This window comes from Vigna umbellata, chromosome 7 (genome assembly GCF_029865625.1).
Source record: "Vigna umbellata cultivar VRB3 chromosome 7, Vumbellata_1.0, whole genome shotgun sequence".
NCBI lineage: Eukaryota > Viridiplantae > Streptophyta > Magnoliopsida > Fabales > Fabaceae > Vigna > Vigna umbellata.
The window spans coordinates 24,379,828-24,401,775 of NC_142171.1; the positions used below are offsets into that span (position 1 = coordinate 24,379,828).

The 21,948-nt window shown below is 33.2% G+C and overlaps 3 protein-coding genes across 9 annotated transcripts; 2 read left to right on the forward strand and 1 right to left on the reverse strand.

The window, feature by feature from the left end:
- Nucleotides 1-1,868: 1,868 nt before the first annotated feature.
- Nucleotides 1,869-7,498, reverse strand: LOC124824645 (uncharacterized). Of its 2 annotated transcripts, XM_088094448.1 has the most exons (7): nucleotides 7,163-7,498; nucleotides 6,512-6,591; nucleotides 5,448-5,551; nucleotides 4,190-5,385; nucleotides 2,932-4,084; nucleotides 2,651-2,850; nucleotides 1,869-2,423 (listed from the first exon to the last, which is right to left on the reverse strand). In XM_088094448.1, exons 3-6 carry the CDS (start codon nucleotides 5,526-5,528, stop codon nucleotides 2,683-2,685), a joined length of 2,598 nt encoding a protein of 865 aa, XP_087950574.1. In that variant the 5' UTR covers nucleotides 5,529-5,551; nucleotides 6,512-6,591; nucleotides 7,163-7,498; the 3' UTR covers nucleotides 1,869-2,423; nucleotides 2,651-2,682. The 2 variants fall into 2 exon arrangements, with proteins under 2 accessions (XP_087950574.1, XP_047153061.1); XM_047297105.2 differs by lacking the exon at nucleotides 6,512-6,591.
- An 8,905-nt stretch (nucleotides 7,499-16,403) lies between these two features.
- LOC124824611 (basic helix loop helix DNA-binding superfamily protein) lies at nucleotides 16,404-19,669 on the forward strand. 3 transcript variants are annotated; one of them, XM_088094538.1, is made up of 2 exons: nucleotides 16,404-16,545; nucleotides 17,889-19,669. In XM_088094538.1, the coding sequence occupies exon 2, from the start codon at nucleotides 17,941-17,943 to the stop codon at nucleotides 19,339-19,341; it is 1,401 nt and encodes a 466-aa protein (XP_087950664.1). In that variant the 5' UTR covers nucleotides 16,404-16,545; nucleotides 17,889-17,940; the 3' UTR covers nucleotides 19,342-19,669. The 3 variants fall into 3 exon arrangements, with proteins under 3 accessions (XP_087950664.1, XP_087950665.1, XP_087950663.1); XM_088094539.1 differs by having other exon boundaries at nucleotides 16,407-16,545; nucleotides 17,995-19,669; XM_088094537.1 differs by lacking the exon at nucleotides 16,404-16,545 and having other exon boundaries at nucleotides 16,825-19,669.
- On the forward strand, nucleotides 16,405-21,692 carry LOC124824644 (sporulation-specific protein). 4 transcript variants are annotated; one of them, XM_088094540.1, is made up of 3 exons: nucleotides 16,405-16,545; nucleotides 20,708-20,890; nucleotides 21,301-21,692. In XM_088094540.1, the coding sequence occupies exons 2-3, from the start codon at nucleotides 20,762-20,764 to the stop codon at nucleotides 21,400-21,402; spliced, it is 231 nt and encodes a 76-aa protein (XP_087950666.1). In that variant the 5' UTR covers nucleotides 16,405-16,545; nucleotides 20,708-20,761; the 3' UTR covers nucleotides 21,403-21,692. The 4 variants fall into 4 exon arrangements, with proteins under 4 accessions (XP_087950666.1, XP_047153059.1, XP_087950667.1 ...); XM_047297103.2 differs by having other exon boundaries at nucleotides 20,752-20,890; XM_088094541.1 differs by lacking the exon at nucleotides 16,405-16,545 and adding an exon at nucleotides 19,857-19,997.
- The last annotated feature ends 256 nt before the right edge of the window (nucleotides 21,693-21,948 follow it).

A 21,948-nucleotide genomic window follows, 5' to 3' on the forward strand; every position in this document is an offset into this window, starting at 1 on the left:
AACTTACTCCTTGGGGGTATAGTCTAAGAAGATATCTAGTGCATTTATTTAAATAGTATTCGATGGTTATTATGAATCAATATTTGCTACTATTCACTTAGCTTTTTGTACTACATTTGATTAGAGAATTGTGTTTATGTGTCAAGTCAACATTGTGACAATGTCAAAGTCACATGTCAAGTTAGTGTCATGTATATTAATGTCACGTGTCAAGTTAGTATCAGTGTTATGTATTAATGTCACTATCATATCTTCAATCTTGTCCTAATTTTTGTTAATTTTGTTTAGTTTAATCTCATTTTTTTGTTAATTTTGTTTAGTTTAATCTCATTTTTTTGTTAATTTTGTTCAATTCAATCTCAATTGTGTTTCTCTCTAAATTGAGACCAAATTTAACTTTTATTAAAATTCCCATTTTTATTAAATATTTCTTTCATTATTTTTAAATCAACACTAACTATATTATTTGAGTATAATTATTAGATTTATATATTGATTTTTCTACATGTAAAAAAATAGGGTTATGGTATAAAAATAAAAAGAATTTTTCTTCTAATTTTAAAAATAAATTAGACTTTTTCTTCTAGTTTTAAAAATGAATTATAATTTTCCTTCTAATTTTAAAAATAAATTAGAATCTTCCTTCTAAGGCTAAAAATAAATTAGAATTTCCTTTCTAATTTTGAAAATAATGAAGAATTTTCTTTATAATTTTAAAAATAATAAAGAATTTTCTTTATAATTTTAAAAATAATGAAGAACTTTTCTTCTAATTTTAAAATAATTAAGAATTTTTCATCCAATTTCAAAAATAACGAAGGATTTTGCTTCTAAAATTTAACATATTGAAAATGAATTGATCAAAATTAACAAAAATGAAAATTAAGTTAAATACACAAAATCAACACATAGTACTAATAAAGGGCATTGATACTCCCACGTGATATTGATTCTAATTTCATAAGTGATCCTGACATAGTCACATAACATAGTATTGACTTGACACATAAACAACTCTTTTAAAATTAAGAAAAAAATTAAAAAATATTTAAGAAAGTTTTTAAAAGTGAAAAAAAAAACACAATAACACGTAACACACTTTTGTCATCTTTCATTAACCATTTAGACAATGTTACAAAAAAAATCAAATTGAACAATTTTCCAAAATAGAAACCAAAACAAAAAAAATGAAACCCATGAACAAAATCTACAAAAATAAAGACCAAAATAGTATTTAAACTTTTTTATAATTTTATTATAGTAGGTAGTTTTTTATTGTAGTTATTTAATTTTAAAAAATGGTTCCAAACTTATAAGAGTAAAATAGTAAAAGTAGTTATATTAATTGACAATGAATGTGTGCATTTAAATAGCAATTATAAACAATTATAAATATGGAATCCCTTTGTAATAGTTATAGAAGATGAAATGAGACCTAGACCGATTACATTCAACCGTACCTCTGGGCTTTCCTTCTCATAGTAAGACTGAAAAATACTAACATACCATTCCTAACAGCAATAAGCTGCCGCCGGTGCACCAACTCCATCATAGAGGAAGAAGCACTCTTTCCAGGAAAAGAAAACATTTCAAAAAGCTCGATTATTTCAGAAAGCTTGTTTTAAAAAACTCGTTGGAAAAGTATATTCTAAAAGAATGTTACATATATTCCAGTGAACTCATTTAAGAAATTTTGTTCTGAAAAACTTATTAAAAAATATATTTCATGTTAAAAAAACATAGCTTGCTCTTTCTTGTTCAATTTAGTTTGATATTAGAACACAGAAAGCCAAACTATCTATTAATTTCAGTTATATTGCACATAGAGAAGACCTTGCATCAATGCGTTTTATACTGAATGCTAACAATTCGAACAACCACTTGGTGCCTGTCTAGGTTATAACACCACCATACTTTAATATGAATTAAAACTTAAAAGTGACCTCAACAAGGCTATTTCTGTCTGCAAATCATTTCTCTAACTCTACGAGCAGAGTAAGGAATAATGTTTTGTGCAAGTGTTGCCAGCTGAAGTACGATGCAATTGGCTAAAATACAGTGCTAGATACAATCTCAAGCACTGTCATTGTAGAATCATTATAGAAAAAGTGCTAACTTTAATAGTGTATTCCATTTCCCTTTGTACAAACAAAATAAAAGGCTTCAAAAGGTGTTCCCAAGTCATAAAAAATCGCCTACTTTTCTTCTATACTGTACTTCTGCAGGAGTTTTTACTTGTGCAGATTGGACACGAAAATACTAGGATATCCTCAGAAATTTAAGGGCCTTCTTCTATACCCAAAAACTCTTCCTTAATTTGCCCAGACTCGTTTAATATTGGTCCAAAAAAGATATGTACCAAACCCTTATATTTCTTAAGACATCCTACCAACCCCCTCTTGTAATAATGAGTAGTCTGTGATCTGCACACCAGGAACAAAAATGTTTCCATGTGATGTCACTCTTACGCATGAAACAATTAAATGGTATAGTCAGTAGAGATAACAAATTAATCAATGAGTTCTGGTCGGGGAAAAAAAATTAAAAGACATTTCTTGTAGCAGGGATTACATTAAGTAAATAATGAAAGTTACAGAGGCCTAGCATGAACCAAATTTCATAACACGAGAAGAAGGAAACGAAACCTAACCTGGAGGTTACCAGTGGCGAATTTGACGTTAATTAGTCCCCAATAACGTTTACATAATCATTTCTTTTTTGTGGAAACAATGACCTAAAATGTTCCATTCGATTAACATATGAAGTTTCCCAAGAACGAGATTCAGCACTGCAGTATCTCGACCACTGCAACGCAGTGGGAGGTAATGGCGACTCAGCCTTCAAAGCAACCTGTATATGTTAGTCAAATAAAACGTCAGCAACTTAAATTAAATTCAATTTTAATATCAAACGAAATTAATCACATCATACCTGTACAAAGTGACAATCATGGACCAACCCAATGGCAATAAGTCGGTGCCTTGACTCAGATAGTGGTGGTCGTCCTCTAAGAGGGAAAAATGTCATGGACTCCTTCAAGGATAAAGCAACTAGAACCACGTTGTATCTTGAGGCAATTACATAACCCATATCTGGTATAGTCATCCACTTTTTAATAGATGTCTCCTTGTCAACATACAAAGATTGCCTCAGTTCAGCCACCCGATCATTGCTACCAAAGAGTTTGGCATAAATATCTTGCCACTGCTGAAGCTCTCTGATCAAATCCTGACGAACTAAAGCCCATGATTCCTCACCCATACCAAGTTGAGCAGCAACAGCGCGGTAACCACAATTTGAATCTGCTTTCACATCAATAATTTCTTCAATAAACGGATGGATCTGAATCGGAAATTGGTCCATCAGTGACAGAACTCTTCTTCGTTTAGAATCATGGACTAGTTGATGAGATGAAGGGCAAGATGAGGAGCCACTATGGGTAGGACGCATTGTGTCAACATGCTCCCATTGTGAAATATCAGAATGAATTGATCTGTCTCTTTTTGGAGCACCCTTTATTCTTACCACTGTAGGAGTTGGACACTTTGAAGTTGTATCAGGAAATGCTAGTTCATGTAATTTAGCCTTTAGAACTAATTTCCCAGCACAATCAAGTTCCTGAAATCTCTTGAGCAAGGCATCCAATTCAGGTTGCAACGATAACTCATACTCCTCATCATTCATTCCTCCATCAATAAAGTTTAACTTCTTCCAGTGAACGTGAATTGCCTCCAAGGGAATAGGATGACACATTGTACTGTACTTAGCAAGTTCACATGCACAAGGAAGACCATGTGTAGTTCTGACTATGCAATAACATTTAGAACTATCAGTACCAACAGCCTTAACTCGGTCATACTCGTCAGTTATATGACTCAATGCACTCCTTGATACAAGTCCTTGCAGTTTGATGAATAATGGAGTATTATGCATATGATCCACTACATTTATGCTTTTCTCAAAGGACAACTTAATCTCTGTGTGTTGCAAAGTAATCATGTCATTCATAGCATCCCAATAACTACACATATCTTCCTTGCTATCTTGAAGCAAATTCTTTAACTTACAATTTGTTGACTCAACCCTGTCAAGTAAAACATTATAATTATAACATAATTATAAATTAATAATTAGTATACTTTTAATGTATTTTTCATGATGAATTACTAAAATATAATTTTAGGCATACCTATTGGTTGTTGTGTTACCCAAATGCATCACCTGATTTGTCCATGAAGTGACAAACTTTTCCTTGTGTGGAATCAGCCACATATTTTTCACATATTCACCAAAATTAGGAAAACCAGAGCAAACTTTTTCAAATAATGCCAGTCGCTGCATATACTCACTCTCATTAGAAGAATTCACAACAACATCCCATGCATCCATCACCAAATCTTGTTTCTCCTTTGGATGGACTATTGACATGCATTTGGACTTCACATTCTTGTTGATATGAGACCGACATAACAAATTAGAAGAGCTTGGAAAAACAACTTGCACTGCATTCATCAAAGAAATGTCTCTGTTAGTCACAATCACTTGAGGTATGTCTTCGTCTTTAACAATCAATCCTCTTAACTTTTGTAGTGCCCAAGTGAAGTTGTCAGCTAGCTCAGACTCCACAAAAGCAAAAGCCACAGAGAATGTTAACTCAGTTGAAGTAACACCAACAATCTCAAGCAGTGGCAATGGATACCTAGTGGTTGTGTAAATACTATCAATTATCAAGACAGTGTTGAAAGCACCCAGAAGTTTAATGGCATCTGGATGTGTCCAGAATATATCTCTGATAACATTGGAATCATCCACCTTTCTATGCCAGTACACATACCGCTCACGTTCCAATAATTTCAGAAGGTATTGCATTTCTAAACCTTTTTGAGAGGATCGATAAGCATGTCGAGCATTGTAAATCTGCTTGATGGTAGTTACATTATCCATATTATAATCTTTCAATGTCAAAAGTATATCTTTTGGCTTCATCATGTTCTTTGTCATATCATCAACCAAAGACTTCTCTTCAGCACTCAACCGGCCTGCATATGGATGACCCACCAATGTTTCCTCCAATTCGTGATTGTGACAACCACACATTACCTTAACAGTCCATCCTTCAGCCTTTTTCAAAGCTTTTCCCCTTAACCTGAAGGGACACTCACATTTTCTAGTACTATTTACCTTTTGGGATAATGCATTCTTGTATAGTCCTCTATACTTTCCACTTCTATCACAACCCAAAATTACAAATGTCTTCCTTTGATTACGTCTTGTAGTTCTTGTAGGTTTTGTAGATGTCTCTGATCTCAAAATAATAAGGACAAATCCATTCTCCTTTGCAACATCTCGAGCCCAATTTAACATTGCATCTCGAGAAGGAAAAATCTGCAGATAGAAATAATTAAACAAGGCAATAACTTAACAAAAATAATTTATCGTTCAGTTACCTCTGTGGTGTTAAATGCATCACTACAATCAACAGACTTATTTGTTGCCCCAACAATTTGCTTATTCACCTCCTTAGACATCTTATCAACACTGTCTTCTACCTCTGGCCACAAATCAAAATAAAATTAAAATGATAAAGCTGAAACATCTTAAAAAGTTATGAAAATAGCCTATTATATGTCCATAAGTTGTTCTCAACTTATTTAATAAGCTTTCTCGGATAATTAATAAAAACAGCTTATATCTTACGTGAACATAGTTCAAACTGATTTCTTCAATTACAAAAAAATAAAGAATAAAAAATTAAATCCAAGTGCTTATTATGACTAGCTGATATATAATAAGTGCTTAATTTAAGTTATTTGTCCAAGTTCGCCTTTAGTAACAGACATAACTATTCAGCTTTATATAGTACAACCTATGATCAGAAAACAATAATCATACTAACAAAGCTACAAAAAGGAAAAAAAAGTAAATGATAGATCACAACTATTAAATTTCTATTACAGATCGTATATATTTGCAATTAAGAGTGTTTTTTACAACTATATTTCCATCCTGTAAGACTTAAATATAGCAAAAGACATCAGGCATACTAGATTGAGTTGAAATAAGTTCTTTCTCTCTCTCTTCCTCTTCCTTTTCTTTGTTTTCAAAAGCTATCAAGAAAAAAAGAGATTACGATGTCCAGGTCAGTCAGTGTGTGGTCTATTCTGTTAATACGTACATGTATGACTTCACAGTTTATACTTAATTTTTCCCTCAATCTGTTTTTCAATTAAGTAGCACAAAATGGTTATGGCAGGGTGAGGCCGAAATAGCATGTAGCTCATTGATAACGGTGTCATGTACTGCTGGCCAGATATCACCACCGGTTAACAGTAATTAACTGAAGCTAGTTTATATTAATTACATATACTGGATCAGAGGGACAGCTAAAAAATATTGAGATCTTATTTAGGGGCTGTCTTCACAAATATAAAAGAGAGGTGCAGTAGTCTTTGGTTCCAAAAGGACTTCTTAAAGGACAAAACAGAAAAGCCTTCGTCAGTGAACAACCCACCTGGAGTTGCTGCCCTGCTTTTGTTACGTCACCTTGAGTGATTCAGCTTTCCCCTCCGCTACATTTCACCCTCTATACTCCTACAGCAATTATCATTTTTTGTTCCAGTTGGTTAGATTGCAGCTTCATATATTCTATTGTGATACCAACCCCAGGTTGTGTGGCATCTCAATTATGAAATCCCTCTCTTTTCCTCCTCTATTTCAGCAAACCCTCGTTTTAGGTGTAGTTTGCTTCCATCATTATTTTAATGTTAAGTTCAACTAAACATGTTTTGGATCATTCACTCTTTCCCTGTTGTTTATCTCTCCAGTACTTACCACCAGCGCATCACCTCTAACCTCTCAACAAAAGTTCATAAACAAAGCCCAAAAACAAGATCACAAGTGTCCTGTTATAGAGATCCCAACACCAAATTATGTTATTGACATGCATATATATATACCCTAAAACTCACGTAATCACATATTTATAGGAAGAACCTAAACCAATAAACGCCCAATAAAGGTGCAATTACAACTACCACAAGACAACCAAATCATATTACTGTAAATCTCAGAACCCTAACCAATACCAATTCCAAACGCAAAAAATGCATCAAAATAAACAAATGTCTTACAAATTTATAATGTGCGATTTTAAAAATCTCACCTTTAGGACAATCACAAAACCTTCTTTGACCTTCACAGGACAAGCATTAGCGCCTCCACGTGTTCGACCTCCTCACCAGCGGGTTTAAGCTTCTCAAATTTCTAGTTGAAGATTCGTGCTTCACATACCGCAACTCGGATTTGGGGGTTTTCCAAAGCTTTGAGACAGCAATCACAAATTCCACTCAGTTTACTCAATGGGAAAGAAAGACGGAGAAGGAGAGGAACAGATTTTAGGGCTTCAGTATGAGAAAGTGGGGAAGTGTGTTGTGGCAAAATCGGTTTTAGGGTTTCGCTTTGTGTGAGAAAGAGAGACGAAAGGTCGATTCGATTCGAGGATAACAGATTGGTTGAATTATTGTTATTATTTTATGATAATAAAAAATAATAAAATATAATAATAAAAATAAAAATAAATAGATTTAATAATTTACTATAGATACTTTATATTTATTTAATTTTTAAATAAAAGAATGGTTAACCTAAAATAGTTTAAATTCTTATTTCATTGGATGTAGTTTAGTTTTTTTTAAACAAATGAAATAGTTTTAAAAAAAATAGGGTGACTAAATAAAATGAAAATAAAATGTTTTAGGGTGTAGGGTTGATGTCAACACTAACCCTTCATCTTTTTGTATTTTACATTTTTTTAGTTGAGTATACATTTAGCTCGTAAGGAGCATGAGTCTTATAAATACTTATCTCCACTATTGTATTCAACACTTTTGAACATAATGAAAATTTGAATTCTGTCGAGAAACTCCAGATAAAATTATTTCTTGAAAGTCAGGCTAGAGAGTCCAAGTGATTTGCCTAGCCACCTACCAAGCACATTCCTCCATTCTTTCATTTTCCACTTTATCCACGATGCTTCTCTCATCCTCCGTGCTAACTCCTCTACTGCTACATCTCGCACACGCGTCAACGCTCACTCTGCCACATCCTTCATCATTTTCCCTCACAGATCTGCGTCATTCGCCACGTCTTTAATTCGCTCTCTCTCTCGCGCATTCGATAGAGCGCCTTCATTTCACTCTCGCGTCCTCCTTGAGAGACTTCATTTCGCTCTCAAGAGCTCTCATCGTCTCCAATCCAACCATTCTTCGTCACAGATCCACTCCTACGTCATTCGTAAGTTTCATTTTCTTCACAGATTCATCATTCCCTGTCACTCTCCTTCCACTTTCACCGATTACTTTCACCAGCCTAGGGTTTCTTCATCATCCAGTAACTTTTCACCGATTGTTCTTCCATATCTACCGATTAAAAACCATTCTTGAACTTATTAGAATCTTTTCCACCGATCAATCTTCATTTCTCACTGATTAATCAGTCCGATTTTTTGAGTTTTCCCCCTTTTCTAGGGTTCCTCCGTGTCCAGATTAGGGTTTTATGTGTTTCTATGGTTTTCTACCGAACAAACCCTAGTTTCTTGAGTCTTCTCTGAATTCTTCGTTCGATCTCGTGTACTTCTTCTTTCCGCTACGTCATTCTCTCATCGAGGAAGCCTTAAGGATTCGAATCGCGCTTGTGCAGCTTTAATCGGTCTCATCTCCTCAGGCGCTTCCATCATAACTACTCATGTTTATCATTCAAAGGATACTTGTAGAAGACACTTTAATGTTAAATCAACTTAATGCTTGAGAATTTAAATATTAATGATTCAATAAATGTAGAGATCACTTACCTCCTTACCTTGAACCTATATTTATAAATTTTAGTGTGGGTTTTTGATTAACAACGACCTAATTATAATTCAACTGTTGCAATCACACTTTACCTTTAAGTTGGTCATCATTAAGGTTAATTGTCTTTACCATTTACTGATCGATTTGATTCACCGATCGTCCAATCCTAATGGTGGCTTGCTCGTGGATCTAAATGATGGTTGACTGTTTGATTTGTTGTTGACCAAACAGTCATACGGTACACAGGTTCCCAAGCTCAAGCCTGAAATGACTAGCAAAGCGTTTTGTATTTAAACACATAGCATTTGTCGTTTGTGTCATTCAGGGGTGGTTAAGATCTTTAGTTGTCCCCTTGAATGGTAATAGACCGTCCAACTAACCAGTTGAACACATTTCGAGTTATTTGAAAATATAACCGTTAGGGGAGGGGAACATGGCACTTCGAATCTCACATCCATTAGAATCTGAAGCGTCAAATGTTGTGAGTCGTTAGATCTAACTTAATTCAATGGTTGAGGGTGACTGGCCTTCTTACTTAAGAGCTCGACCGAATGGACAAACTACTTCAAAGCTCGACAGCATGGCCAATTTACATAAGAGCTTAGCTAAATGGCCTATATAGCTCAACTGAACGGCCTACTTAAGAGCTTGGTCAAATGGTCAAACTACTTAAGAGCTCGATCGAATGGCCAAACTACTTAAGAGTCGGCTGATTGGCTAAACTACTTCGGAACTCGGCCAAATGGTTAATCTACTTAAAAGCTCGGCTGAATAGTCAATCTACTTCAAAGCTCAGCCAAATGGGAAAATTGCTTAAGACGTTATAAAATTGATAAAACAAAACAGATTATCTCAACATATAAATATTATCGATACAAATATCTAAAAAAATAACTATACTAATAAAGTATATTTGAATCAACTAAAGAAAACCATTAGCCGACCATGAAGAATATTTTACAACATCATTGTCCTCCACTAGAGATACTTCAGCGCTTATCCCTCATTTGCTCACATCAATAAGGTGATCATCGTAAAAGAAAAGCACAAAGACACGAGAAAACATCAAAAGAAAACAACAAAGTAAACCAATGTACAAAAAGGGTAAGACAATTAAATTATTTCATATATAAGCAAAACATTTATGAAATACAATATCTCATATAAACACACATAAACAATAGACAACTAGATCCAATTATCTAGATACATGCTTTGACACAGGGCTTCATTGTAGATGTGCACTTGTACTAGTGTTTATACTCTACAAAGTCATAAACATAGGGAGTTATCACCCTACTACTCATGAGGTTAATCTTTTCATGCCTAAGAACAAAAGTGCAAGCTAAAGACCTCTTGCAATTCTCTTCCCTACCCCTTTCATCTCCGTATGAGTCAGATGACTAGTAGTAAATAAGGAAACATCCTTTTTGAACTCGCATATGTCAAAGCATACACTAAAGATCACCATCACATAAAACTTCTCCTTGAAATTCTCTTAACAACCATACCACACATAAACATATAAAAGATCCTCATATACATACATTCAATTACTATACTCACAAGAAAAATCAATGATTATACAAATCAATACCAAACAACCAAAAAGAAGAAATCAAAATAATTATATAAATTGACGCTTAGAGTGGCGCTCAATTGAAACCTCTCGCACAAAGGTGGCGCTCAGCGACAGTTCTCACACCCAATGTGAAACCTCTCACAAAATGTCATGCTCAGTGATCAACATCATGAAGCTAAAATTGCTCCAGACATGTAGTGCAAGATGACACTCAATGGTGCCTTGCCATCGCTCAACATCAAAGCAATTGCAAAAATGGTCCCTTTGAGGTGAAAAGGTGATCAAGAGAAAAAATTCTTTCAGACTTGCACAATCAAGCTTTCACTTAGCGCCACACTAGTACTACTTAGTGTCATATCAGATTTTAAGCAACTAAATTTTGTTATTTGGGGAACCAAAGACCTGTTTAGAGGATCAAATTGATATTCCTAACTTAATGTTTGGTTCAAAATTAGTTTTCAATGAAAAAGTGAAGGATTCACAATATAAATTAATAGTTATAATTATTTTTAATTAAGTTATTGGTGATAATTGATACTAGATTTATTTAAGTCAATAAGAATTAAAAAAGCAAAATGTTATTAATCATATAAAAATGAGTAAAAAGAATTTAGTGAATAATTTTTATGTTAATAGACGATAACATCCCAATTTTTTTTATAGTTTTAACAATATTATAAGAGTTATCACACATTCAACAAACTAGAATAATTAACTTAAAATAGTGCATATACAAGATTGTTACAATTATCCAAACATAATCATAATAGTAAAATATATATATAAGACAGAGAAGTAAAACAAGTTCTATTACACTTAAAAACTTAAGTGCAATATGAAGTTTGTCAAAAGAGCATATATATATATATATATATATATATATATATATATATATATATATATATATATATATATATATATATAAAGTCAACTACAAAAATCCTAATTTAAGCCTAAACTCTGTCTCCCTCACCTAATACCTATCCAAGGAAAATTCTTCATTTGCTCATATCATTAAAATGATCATAACAACCAAGAGAACAAACAAAAGCACAAACACAAATAAAAGAATAAGCTAATTTTACCAAAGAATGTACATACAATTATCAACAAATAACAAATAATAATTAAACACTAGTAATTACAAATATACAAATAATTATTCTAGACTTGACCATCTGGATACGTATTGACATCAAACTATAAGGGTCCAACACTCATATGTGGTGAAACAACTCACCCACACCAACTACTACACACTGAGGTTAATTCGTCAAACATCTATGGCCAAGAAATAACCACTAGACTAAGGACATTCTACTACTCTTCACAACATAATCATTCTTTCTCGACTTGAGATTGAAAGGTATTAAGAGTGTTAGGATAACCCCCAATATAGAGCTCTTATATCAATACATACATTACACATAACCAACTTAAGAACTTCTCTTTGAAATTATTTTCATACCATACACCATCCACACTCACAATCTATCACATACCACTTATAATCATATCCATATTTAACATCGATTAAACATAAACACATTTTCAATATAAGAACCACAATGTTGTCGTAACAAGGAACACATAGCAAGCAAGATCACTCGTCGAACGAATTACTAAGAAAAATGATTCAAACAGTAGGGAGAATTGGCGCTCAACGCCACCCAATGCGACTCAACACCCAATAAACAAAGTGCCCACTAACTTTTCAATGCTTAACAACCCAAAGTACCCCTCAATACCAGAACACATAAAGCTCACTAACTTTGCAGCGCTCAATGCTCAAACTGACTGCTCAACACCTTGAAGCCTAGTGGCTCTTTGACTTTGCAGGGATCAACGCCACTTTGAGCCCCTTAACAACACACTAAAAACTTGCAACTCTGATTCTTGATCTGCATGTATTCCAGTCTTATCCAATTGACCAAATGGGTATCCTTATCTTTGTGGTTGTTTGAAAACATGTTTAAACCTTGGATTGGATATCAATTTGCTCAATTGGTGAATGTCTCAGTCCATTAGATTAAACCAACACTCGCCTTAGACCAACTATAAACTTAGCATACTTAAATATCAAATTTCAACAAAACAAGAAGTTAACCAATTCTTAAATGACACGAACTTAAACTCTTAACTCCAAATTTACTCAAGGAACTATTCCCACAGGATTTCACTATCAAACCTCCAAAACTAGACACATTTTTAATCAATATCCTAACCTTTTACCCATTTAAATATCCAACAACAAAAACACCATTTATGCCTTAATCTCATTAAGTCAAATCATCAAAACAAGTGAAATATAATAACCAACTTCATCAAATTTTTCTCGTACAAAACCATAAGATTCCAAACACAAAAACTCAAATAATCATACCATAACACAACAACATTTTAGCAACAATTATAGTTAACTAACCAACAATTCTTAACCTCATAGTTCATCCAAAATAAAAAACATTTAACAAGCAGTCATAACAATAATTCATCACATCAAACTATCAATTTCACACAATTTCAAACATATAACACAAATTATGAACATCATAATAACCTAAAATGTGGTAGTTAGTTTCCCTTACTTGTTAGGAACTTAAAGAACCTTAAAGAACTCGAACAACTCCCACATATCAGATAACTCTACCTGTTCCAAAAAATCAAAATCATGATTTGGGTATGTCGTTAAAACCATTGATCGATAGAGAACCTAATGGAAGACATGGATGATACATGCGACAAAGCTAAGCTTACATACATAAGAAAACAAAGGAAACAAAGGAAAATAGTAGAAATTAATTTACTATTTTACAAGAATTAATCAGTTAGGAATGAAGACCTTGCCACAATGATCACTTAGGGACTTCCTGATCTTCAAACAGATGACCTAGAAGTTAGAACACTAAGAGATAAGGTAGAAGATCCTCAAAGAATGAGCTTTTAGAGAGATAATATGTATTTTAAGTAACAAGACTCATTACTAGAAATTCTATTTATACTTTTAGTTTTTTAATATTAAAATAGCATAATCCCATCATTTAAAACACATTATCAACTCTATTACTTTATTTTTTAGGCTCTCACTATATTTATAAGTTTATTGAATATATGAATGAAGACTATATGCAACAAACTTAATCACTAGATTTTGTTATCTAAAATATTTTAAAAATAATTGTTTATCATATGTATATAAATGAATCATTTAATAGCAATAAAATCCTTAAAGATATAATGAGTAATGAATATCTTAATATCTACTTTTTAAAGTATATGTAACAAGAATATTTCCAAAGAATAATTACACCATCAACATTTATTGAGGATGAGGTCCATAAATGTATGAGAACATATACAAAGAATTGAGAAAATTTTAGATATTTAGATGATAACAGTAATTCATCACATCAAACTACTAATTTCACACCATTTAAAACATATAAACCAAATTATAAACATCATAATAACCTAAAATGTGGTAGTTAGCTTCCCTTATCTTTTAGAAACTTAAACAACCATAAAAAACTCAAACAACTCTCACAAATCAGATAACTCTACCTGTTCCAACAAATGAAAATCATGATTAGGGTATGTCGTTATAAGCATTGATCGGTAGAAAACTAATGGAAGACATGAATGATACACGTGACAGAGCTAAGCTCACATACATAAGAAAACAAAGAAAACAAAGGAAAATAATAGAAATTAACTTACTCTTTTACAAGAATTAATCAAATAGGAATGAAGACTTTGCTACAGTGATCACTTAGATACTCCCTAATTTTCAAACAGATGATCTAGAAGTTAGAACACTAAAAAAAAAAAAGCAAAAGATCATTAGAGAATGAATTTTTTAAAAAATAACATGTATTTTAAGTAATAAGACTTATTAATAGAAATTCTATTTATACTTTTAATTTTTTAATATTAAAATATCATAATTCCATGATTTAAACGTATTATCAACTCTATTACTTTATTTTTTAAACTCTCACATATCCTTCGCATATATTTCACATATAATTCACTTATAAGTTTATTGAATATATGAATGAAAACTATATGCAACAAACTTTAATCACTAAATTCTGTCATCTAAAATATTTTAAAAATAATTGTTTATCATATATTTACATAACTGAACTATTTAATATCAATTCTATAATCGGTAATAAATATCTTAATATCTACTTTAAAGTATATGTAACCGAATATTTAGAAAGAATAATTACATCAACATCAACATTTATTAAGGATGAGGTCTTATGAGAACATATACAAAGAATTGAGAAAATTTTAGATATTTAGATGATATTATTTAATGGAGAGTGACATCAGAAGCTTCATATATTGATCTATGTCTCAAGCCTATATAGCTATTTTGGAAAAGAAACGAGAAGAAAAAAAACATATAAGGAGCGAAGAAAGAACTGAGACTTTGTCTTATCCATTTGCATGTGGAATATATTGGAACTTTAAAATCTAAGTGAACACGTTAAAGCCAAATCTTACTCATCACACAACTTTATTTTACAAAAGACCATATCTGTGGCATATTTATGTAACTAGATTACACTATTATATTGTCAACTTGACAAAACACATTATCTTTTTTCTTTCACAAATGAGTAAAAACTATTATATTTGTTGGATGAAACCTTACCACTCAATTAAAAATTATAACTATTAATAAAAACTCAATTATTTTTATTTAAGACGGTATCAGCAGGGACCGGGCGCCGTACGGATCGGACACCCACGTCATTGGACCACTAAACGGACCGGACGCCCAAGTCAACGTATAGAACCCAGGAAACTACCCTTCTACCTACTGTTGGGAAGGGTTGGGCATGGTAGGCCGGACGCCTGTATGTCCATAATCATGCAACCTTACCGCTTGACACTTGGGGAAAAAAAACAACTCCCCCGAAGTCGGCCGGTCAGACCGGGGACCCGTTAAGGGCGGCCGGTCATGAGGATAAAAACCTTTGGGGACGGCCGCCCGCGTTACTAATCAACTTAGCTTAAGGTAAGTAGGGGTTTAAAAGCTATTGGGCTGACTTGGGCCGTGATTAACTTTTCACTAATCCCAAGCCCATAGCGAAAACTATAAATACAGATCCAGGGTGAGTGGTAGATAGGTTGCATTTACTGCACATTTATTATTGTCTAAGAAAAACGCCATAGCTCTCAACTGACTTTGGCATCGGAGAATCTTTCGCAGGTCTCCCACCCGTGGACTGAAGAGAAAATTGAGGAGCGAGCACGGAAGATCTGGCGTACGAAGCACGAGCAGGGAAAGACGTGGAGACGTTGAACGAACACAACCCTTCACATCCGAAACAAAGACCATAGTAACCTAAGCATCATGATTTGATTGGTACCACATGCAATAAAATAAATTTATATCTTAATAATAAAAAAATTAATAATATTAATATTATAATAATATAAATTTATAACTTAATCATAAAAGATTTAGTTATATTAAGATTATAAATCTATATTATTATATCATGTTTTGTAGTTTTATTCTTTAATAAACAATATTTTCTTTAAATTAAAATAATTATTTGAATTTTTTAAATTTGTTCATTTTTTTTATTTTAACATTTTTAAAATTTAAATATTTTTTAAACTAAAATAAATATTTATAAAAAATTAAATATATATAAATATCTACAATGATTATTAGATTTATTTATATCTACTTTTATTATAATAATTTTATTATTTTTTATTATTATAAAAATAAAACAATAGCAATAATTCAAGCAATCTGTTATCCTCGAATCCGCCCTTTCTCTCTCTTTCTCATAAAAAAACGAAACCCTAAAATCATTTTTGCCCTAATACACTTTACCCCTTTCTCATACTGAAGCCCTAAAATTTGTTCCCCTCCTTCTCCGTCTTTCGTTCCCATTTCTCGAGTAAACTGAGTAGAATTTGTGATTACTATCTCAAACCTTAGGAAAACTCCCAAATCCGAGTTGCACGAATCTTCAACTAGAAATTTGAGAAGCTTAAACCCGCTGTTGAGGAGGTCGAGCACGTGGTGGCGCTAATGCTTCTCCTGTGAAGGTCAAAGACGGTGTTGTGACTGTCCTAAAGGTGAGATTTTTAAAATCGTACATTATAAAATTGTAAGACATTTGTTTATTTTGAAATAAAACAAAATTGTGTTTGGAATCAGTATTAGTTTGGGTTCTGAGATTTACAGTAATACGTTTTGGTTTTCCAGTGGTATTTGTAATTGCACCTTTATTGTGCGTTTATTGGTTTAGGTTCTTCCTGTGTGTGTGTGTATATATATATATATATATATATATATATATATATATATATATATATATATATATATATATATATGTATGTATGTGTGATTACGTGAGTTTAGAGGGTATAAAAAGAGGGTTATGGATGCTGATGTGATGGATTATTTAGAAATAAAACAGTGAAGAATTGTAGAATACATTGAAATATTTTGGAGAAGGGTTTTGGGTGAAGATAAAGAGTGAAAGAGACCTACAGATAGGGGCAGCATCTTATTTAAAATTTATGAGGATTAAAATTAACAATTTTAAAAAAAATTAAAAACTAAATGAAGTTAAATATAGAACTATAGAAAGGTATATTATTTGAAAAGAAATAGGAAAGCAAGTTACCCGTAACATTAATTTAATTGAATATATGATATTTTTCTCTTTTTATAATATGAATAGGTACCAACTTTTACATTCACTTTTTATGTCATTAGGTTATTTATTTTGTAATTGAGATTGAGAGAAGTCACTTAGTTGTTAAAAATTTCTGTTTTGACCTTTTGTTCATACTTGATTCAAACTTTAATTCAAATCTGATCTGGGACTTTCTAATTCTACAACACTATTCTCAAGTTTAACTAGAATTTGATGTTGAACTTTATATAATTTTCCAACACTCATCTCAACTTCTCAAGTCCAATTTAGTATCTGTGGTTCAGTTGCAATTGGTAGTATCTCAGCCTCAATGAATTAATTAGTAGCAGTTGTTTTGTTTTGTAGCTATTGTCACTATTTGTTCTTATGTTGTTGGACTTGTTTTCGACTTCCCCAAAAACCATTTATAGTGTTCATTTTTCTTTAGCATGCTTGAACATATGCTTATTTTAGTCTCAAAGATCCCCAGTCGCGGCTTTGGCGTTCCTGTAGAACAGTCAAAGGCACACTCTTCAACACTGCCATGTACACACTTGCTCTAAATAAGACTATTCTGGGATACATTAAGAAATGTTTAAGCCAAAAAGCACTGGAATCTGTCTATGCCTCCATGATCAAGACTAATACAATCCAAGATTGTTTTTTGATGAATCAATTCATAAGTTCATGTTCCGCTCTTTCTTATGTTGATTTTGCAAGTTCAGCTTTTGCCCACATGGAAAATCCTAATGCTTTCGTATATAATGCATTGATTAGAGGTTGTGGTCGCTGCTGTTACCCAGATCATGCTTTGGGGTTTTATATACGCATGTTGAGGAACAATGTCATGCCTAATAGTTATTCCTTTTCTTCTTTGGTCAAGGCTTGCACTTTGTTGATGGATTCAGTTTTTGGAAAAGCTGTTCACGGCCATATTTGGAAATATGGGTTTGATTCTCATATGTTTGTGCAGACTACTTTGGTTGAGTTTTACTCAACTTTGGGTGATGTGAGTAGCTCAAGAAGGGTGTTCGATGATATGCTTGAAAGAGATGTTTTTGCTTGGACTACAATGATTTTGGCCCATGTTCAGGATGGGGACATGGCTTCTGCAGGTAATTTGTTTGATGAGATGCCTGAAAAGAACATAGCTTCGTGGAATGCCATGATTGATGGGCATGCAAAATTAGGCAATACTAAGTCTGCTGAATTTTTGTTCAACCAAATGCTTGCAAGGAATGTTATTTCGTGGACAACCATGATGAATTGCTATTCTCGAGGCAAAAGATATATGGATGTGGTAAGACTTTTTCATGATATGATCGACAAAGGAATTATTCCTGATGAAGTGACCATGAGCACTGTCATTTCAGCCTGTGCTCATCTAGGAGCCCTTGACATAGGAAAGGAGGTGTACCTTTATTTGATGCTGCATGAATTTGATCTAGATGTGTACATTGGGTCCTCGCTGATTGATATGTATGCAAAATGTGGGAGCATAGATAGGTCCCTTTTGGTGTTCTATAAATTGAAGAACAAAAACCTGTTTTGTTGGAATTCTATCATTGATGGACTTGCAACACACGGCTATGCGAAAGAAGCACTAAGAATGTTTGATGGAATGGAGAGGGAGAGAATCCAACCAAATGCAGTTACATTCATTAGTATCCTAAGTGCTTGCACACATGTAGGATTTGTAGAAGAGGGTCGTTGCAGGTTTATGAGCATGATCCAGGACTACTGTATCACTCCTCAAGTTGAGCACTATGGATGCATGGTTGACCTATTGAGCAAGGCTGGTTTGCTAAAGGATGCTTTAGAGATGGTCAGAAACATGACAATTGAACCTAATTCTTTTGTTTGGGGTGCCTTGTTGAATGGTTGTAAGCTACACAAAAACTTGGATATAGCTCATATTGCCGTTCAGAGTCTGATGGTTTTAGAGCCAGGCAACAGTGGACATTACAGTCTCCTTTTGAGCATGTATGCTGAAGTAAATAGGTGGAGTGAGGTAGCAAAGATTCGGACAGCCATGAAAGATCTGGGTGTAGAGAAGAGATCTCCTGGAGCTAGCTGGGTTGAAATCAATAAGAGAGTTCATGTATTTGCAGCTTCTGATACATACCACCCTTCTTATAGTCAGGTTCACTTGTTGCTACTTCAACTGGATGACCAACTAAGGCTAACAGGCTATGTCCTTGAATTGGGGTCATTTTATAGTGATGCATGAAGGATTGAGATTATAATGCAATTTACAAACTTTGGGGTTTTGAACCACTGGCTAAAACTTAGTTTTCTAGGTAGGCAAGCAACAGAAAATTATTGGCTAAAACTTAGTTTGCTGAGTATTCACTAGAGAAAAAAAAGTCAATTTATGCTCTTCTGAAGCACAGAAAATGATACATTTTTTTCAGTGGTGATAGCAGAATATTAAAAGGTGCAGAGTCAACAGAACAGGCTTTTTGGAAGCCATAAAGGGTCGCCATTATCATAATATTGGCTCATCTCGTCTCTGTTTCATACTTTAATGAATTCCCAGAGACATAATAATTTAGTGGCGGTTGAAAAGAAGAAAAAATTGGGGGTCCTCCTCATAACTCAATCGAGATGCTTTTTTCGCAAGTGATCCATTTTGTGCCCCTCAAGGCTAAGGAACCCTATAATCCCCAAACTTTGAAATCAAATATCACTCCTATGAGTCCTACTTTCACATTCACAAAACCTAACATCAATTTGCAGATATCTATCATCAATCTAGAGTGCTTGTTCACAATTTGATCTCCAAGTGGTAAGCATAATCTTCTATCCCGTCCACTTCAATGAGTTGCGCTACCTGAAGCCTTTCTTCATTGGTGTCAAATTCGCCATTTGTTCCATCCAGACCAGGTTTACCTTTTTTTCTCCTGTCTTGTCGATTTCGGTTCATGACAAGCCTGTGTAACTGTTTTTTCCGCCCTTTGTTTACTTCATGAAATCCTTGCACCAATTTTTTCTCTACTTTCTTAATCCTGTTTAAACTCGATTATTCATTTGTTATTTGCGTTTACAATTGATACAAGTTATTAAAGTGGGTCAATTGATATTACTTGGTAGTTCACACAATTGCTTCGATTAAAGTTATTCATTTTCCTTTTGGCATATCTATCTAGGATTAACACTGTAAAATTGATTCTGTGCTTGAGATTATAATTATCACTGTATTTTAACTTAATGCACTTTCAGCTGGCTACACACTTACACTAAAACAGTATATGCCTGACTTCCCTTTGGTGGGATGATCCATTAGTTTTATAAATTAGACATTGGTTGGGTCAATTTTAATTTGTCTAAAAGCATGGAGGGTCAATATCTACACGCTAACCAATTAAGTGATGACATCGATTATAAAAGGCATTGATGCAAGGTCTTTTCTTATACGCTGTAATAAACATGAGAATAATAATTTATATTTTACGATGTTGAGACTAGTTGGAAACGAGAGAGAAATGGCAAATGAAAAGGTTCAAAAGTGTGTGATGTAAACATTAAAGTTAGATTTCATCTTTGTGTTTGGTTATTGTAATTGATTCATATAAATTTTCCTCTTTGAAACACAGTGCTTGATTCTGTTGCTGGTGGTATTGGTATTTGTTGGTGATAGGAAAGCTACCATGTCATCTCTGGGAACTTCCAAAGGGATTCTAGAAATTGCCAAGTTTGGTGTGTATGTGACTGTACCAATCATTCTCATGTACACTTTTGCCAACAATTCCAGCAACCTCCGCAAGTTCATGGGAAATGTATTCTCCTTAATCAACTTCTCATATCTCATAATCATTCTGGGGTTTATATACTTCAACCTATGCTCACCAATTTCTTTTTATTGATATTAAATATTGCTATAATCACAAAAATGGAATATTAGGAATAGAGTTCATTTGTCATAATGGTGGATAAGCTAGCCTGTAAAGGTATATCTATCAATTTTGTACATTCAAGCATCCTGAAATCAAATTATGTAATTTCAGATACGACTATTCAATAAGGTTAAATGTACAATAAGCAATTTAAATCACTTTGAGATTGAATAAATGTCTCCCTGATCAATTGTCTTATCCTAATGGCTAGCATGAATGCAATTTTGAAATTGTTTTTAACTACAATCTAGTCTCTGTATTCCAAATCATATTTTATTGTTATCATGTTACAGAGGTCATACATTGAATATCCACCAGAGGCAGAAAGGCCACCATCACCTGATGAACTTAGGCAAATGGCACGGGAGATTGCCCGTAGGAGGAACAATACTTGATGTTCCATGTAGTTCGTGCGGGGACTGCCTAAAACTTCTGTTTTATCTTCAAATCTGAAGAAAAATAAATGATATTGGAGATTCTGTTGTATCTGTTATTAATATTTTTCATATTTTCTAGTTGAGTGGTGTGTTATTTTTATTGGAAAATGACTTTGGGATTCATTGGCTGATCTTGTGCATCTTGGATTTGTCATGCTTCGAAGATCTAACAATGAAACCAATTTACGAAGGTTTGCATGTGTTCTTTTTCTGTTGCTTCGTAATGGAGACGTCTTTTAATTTTCTTCGATGAAACTTGCAGAGAAAATAGTGTAATGTAAGCGAGTTAACATTAAATGATTTCTTCATAAAATGATATAAATTGTTGACATTTCACATTTACTCATGAACTTTAGATGCCTTGAATTGAAAAGACAAGAGAAAAATGTATGTTCAGTTAACTGATTGAAATGCTTATATGCACCTAACTTTCTTGGAGCTTCTCTAAGCATTTTGTCAACTAACTTTTCTAACCCGAGTAGCTTTTGAAGAGATAAGAATTCT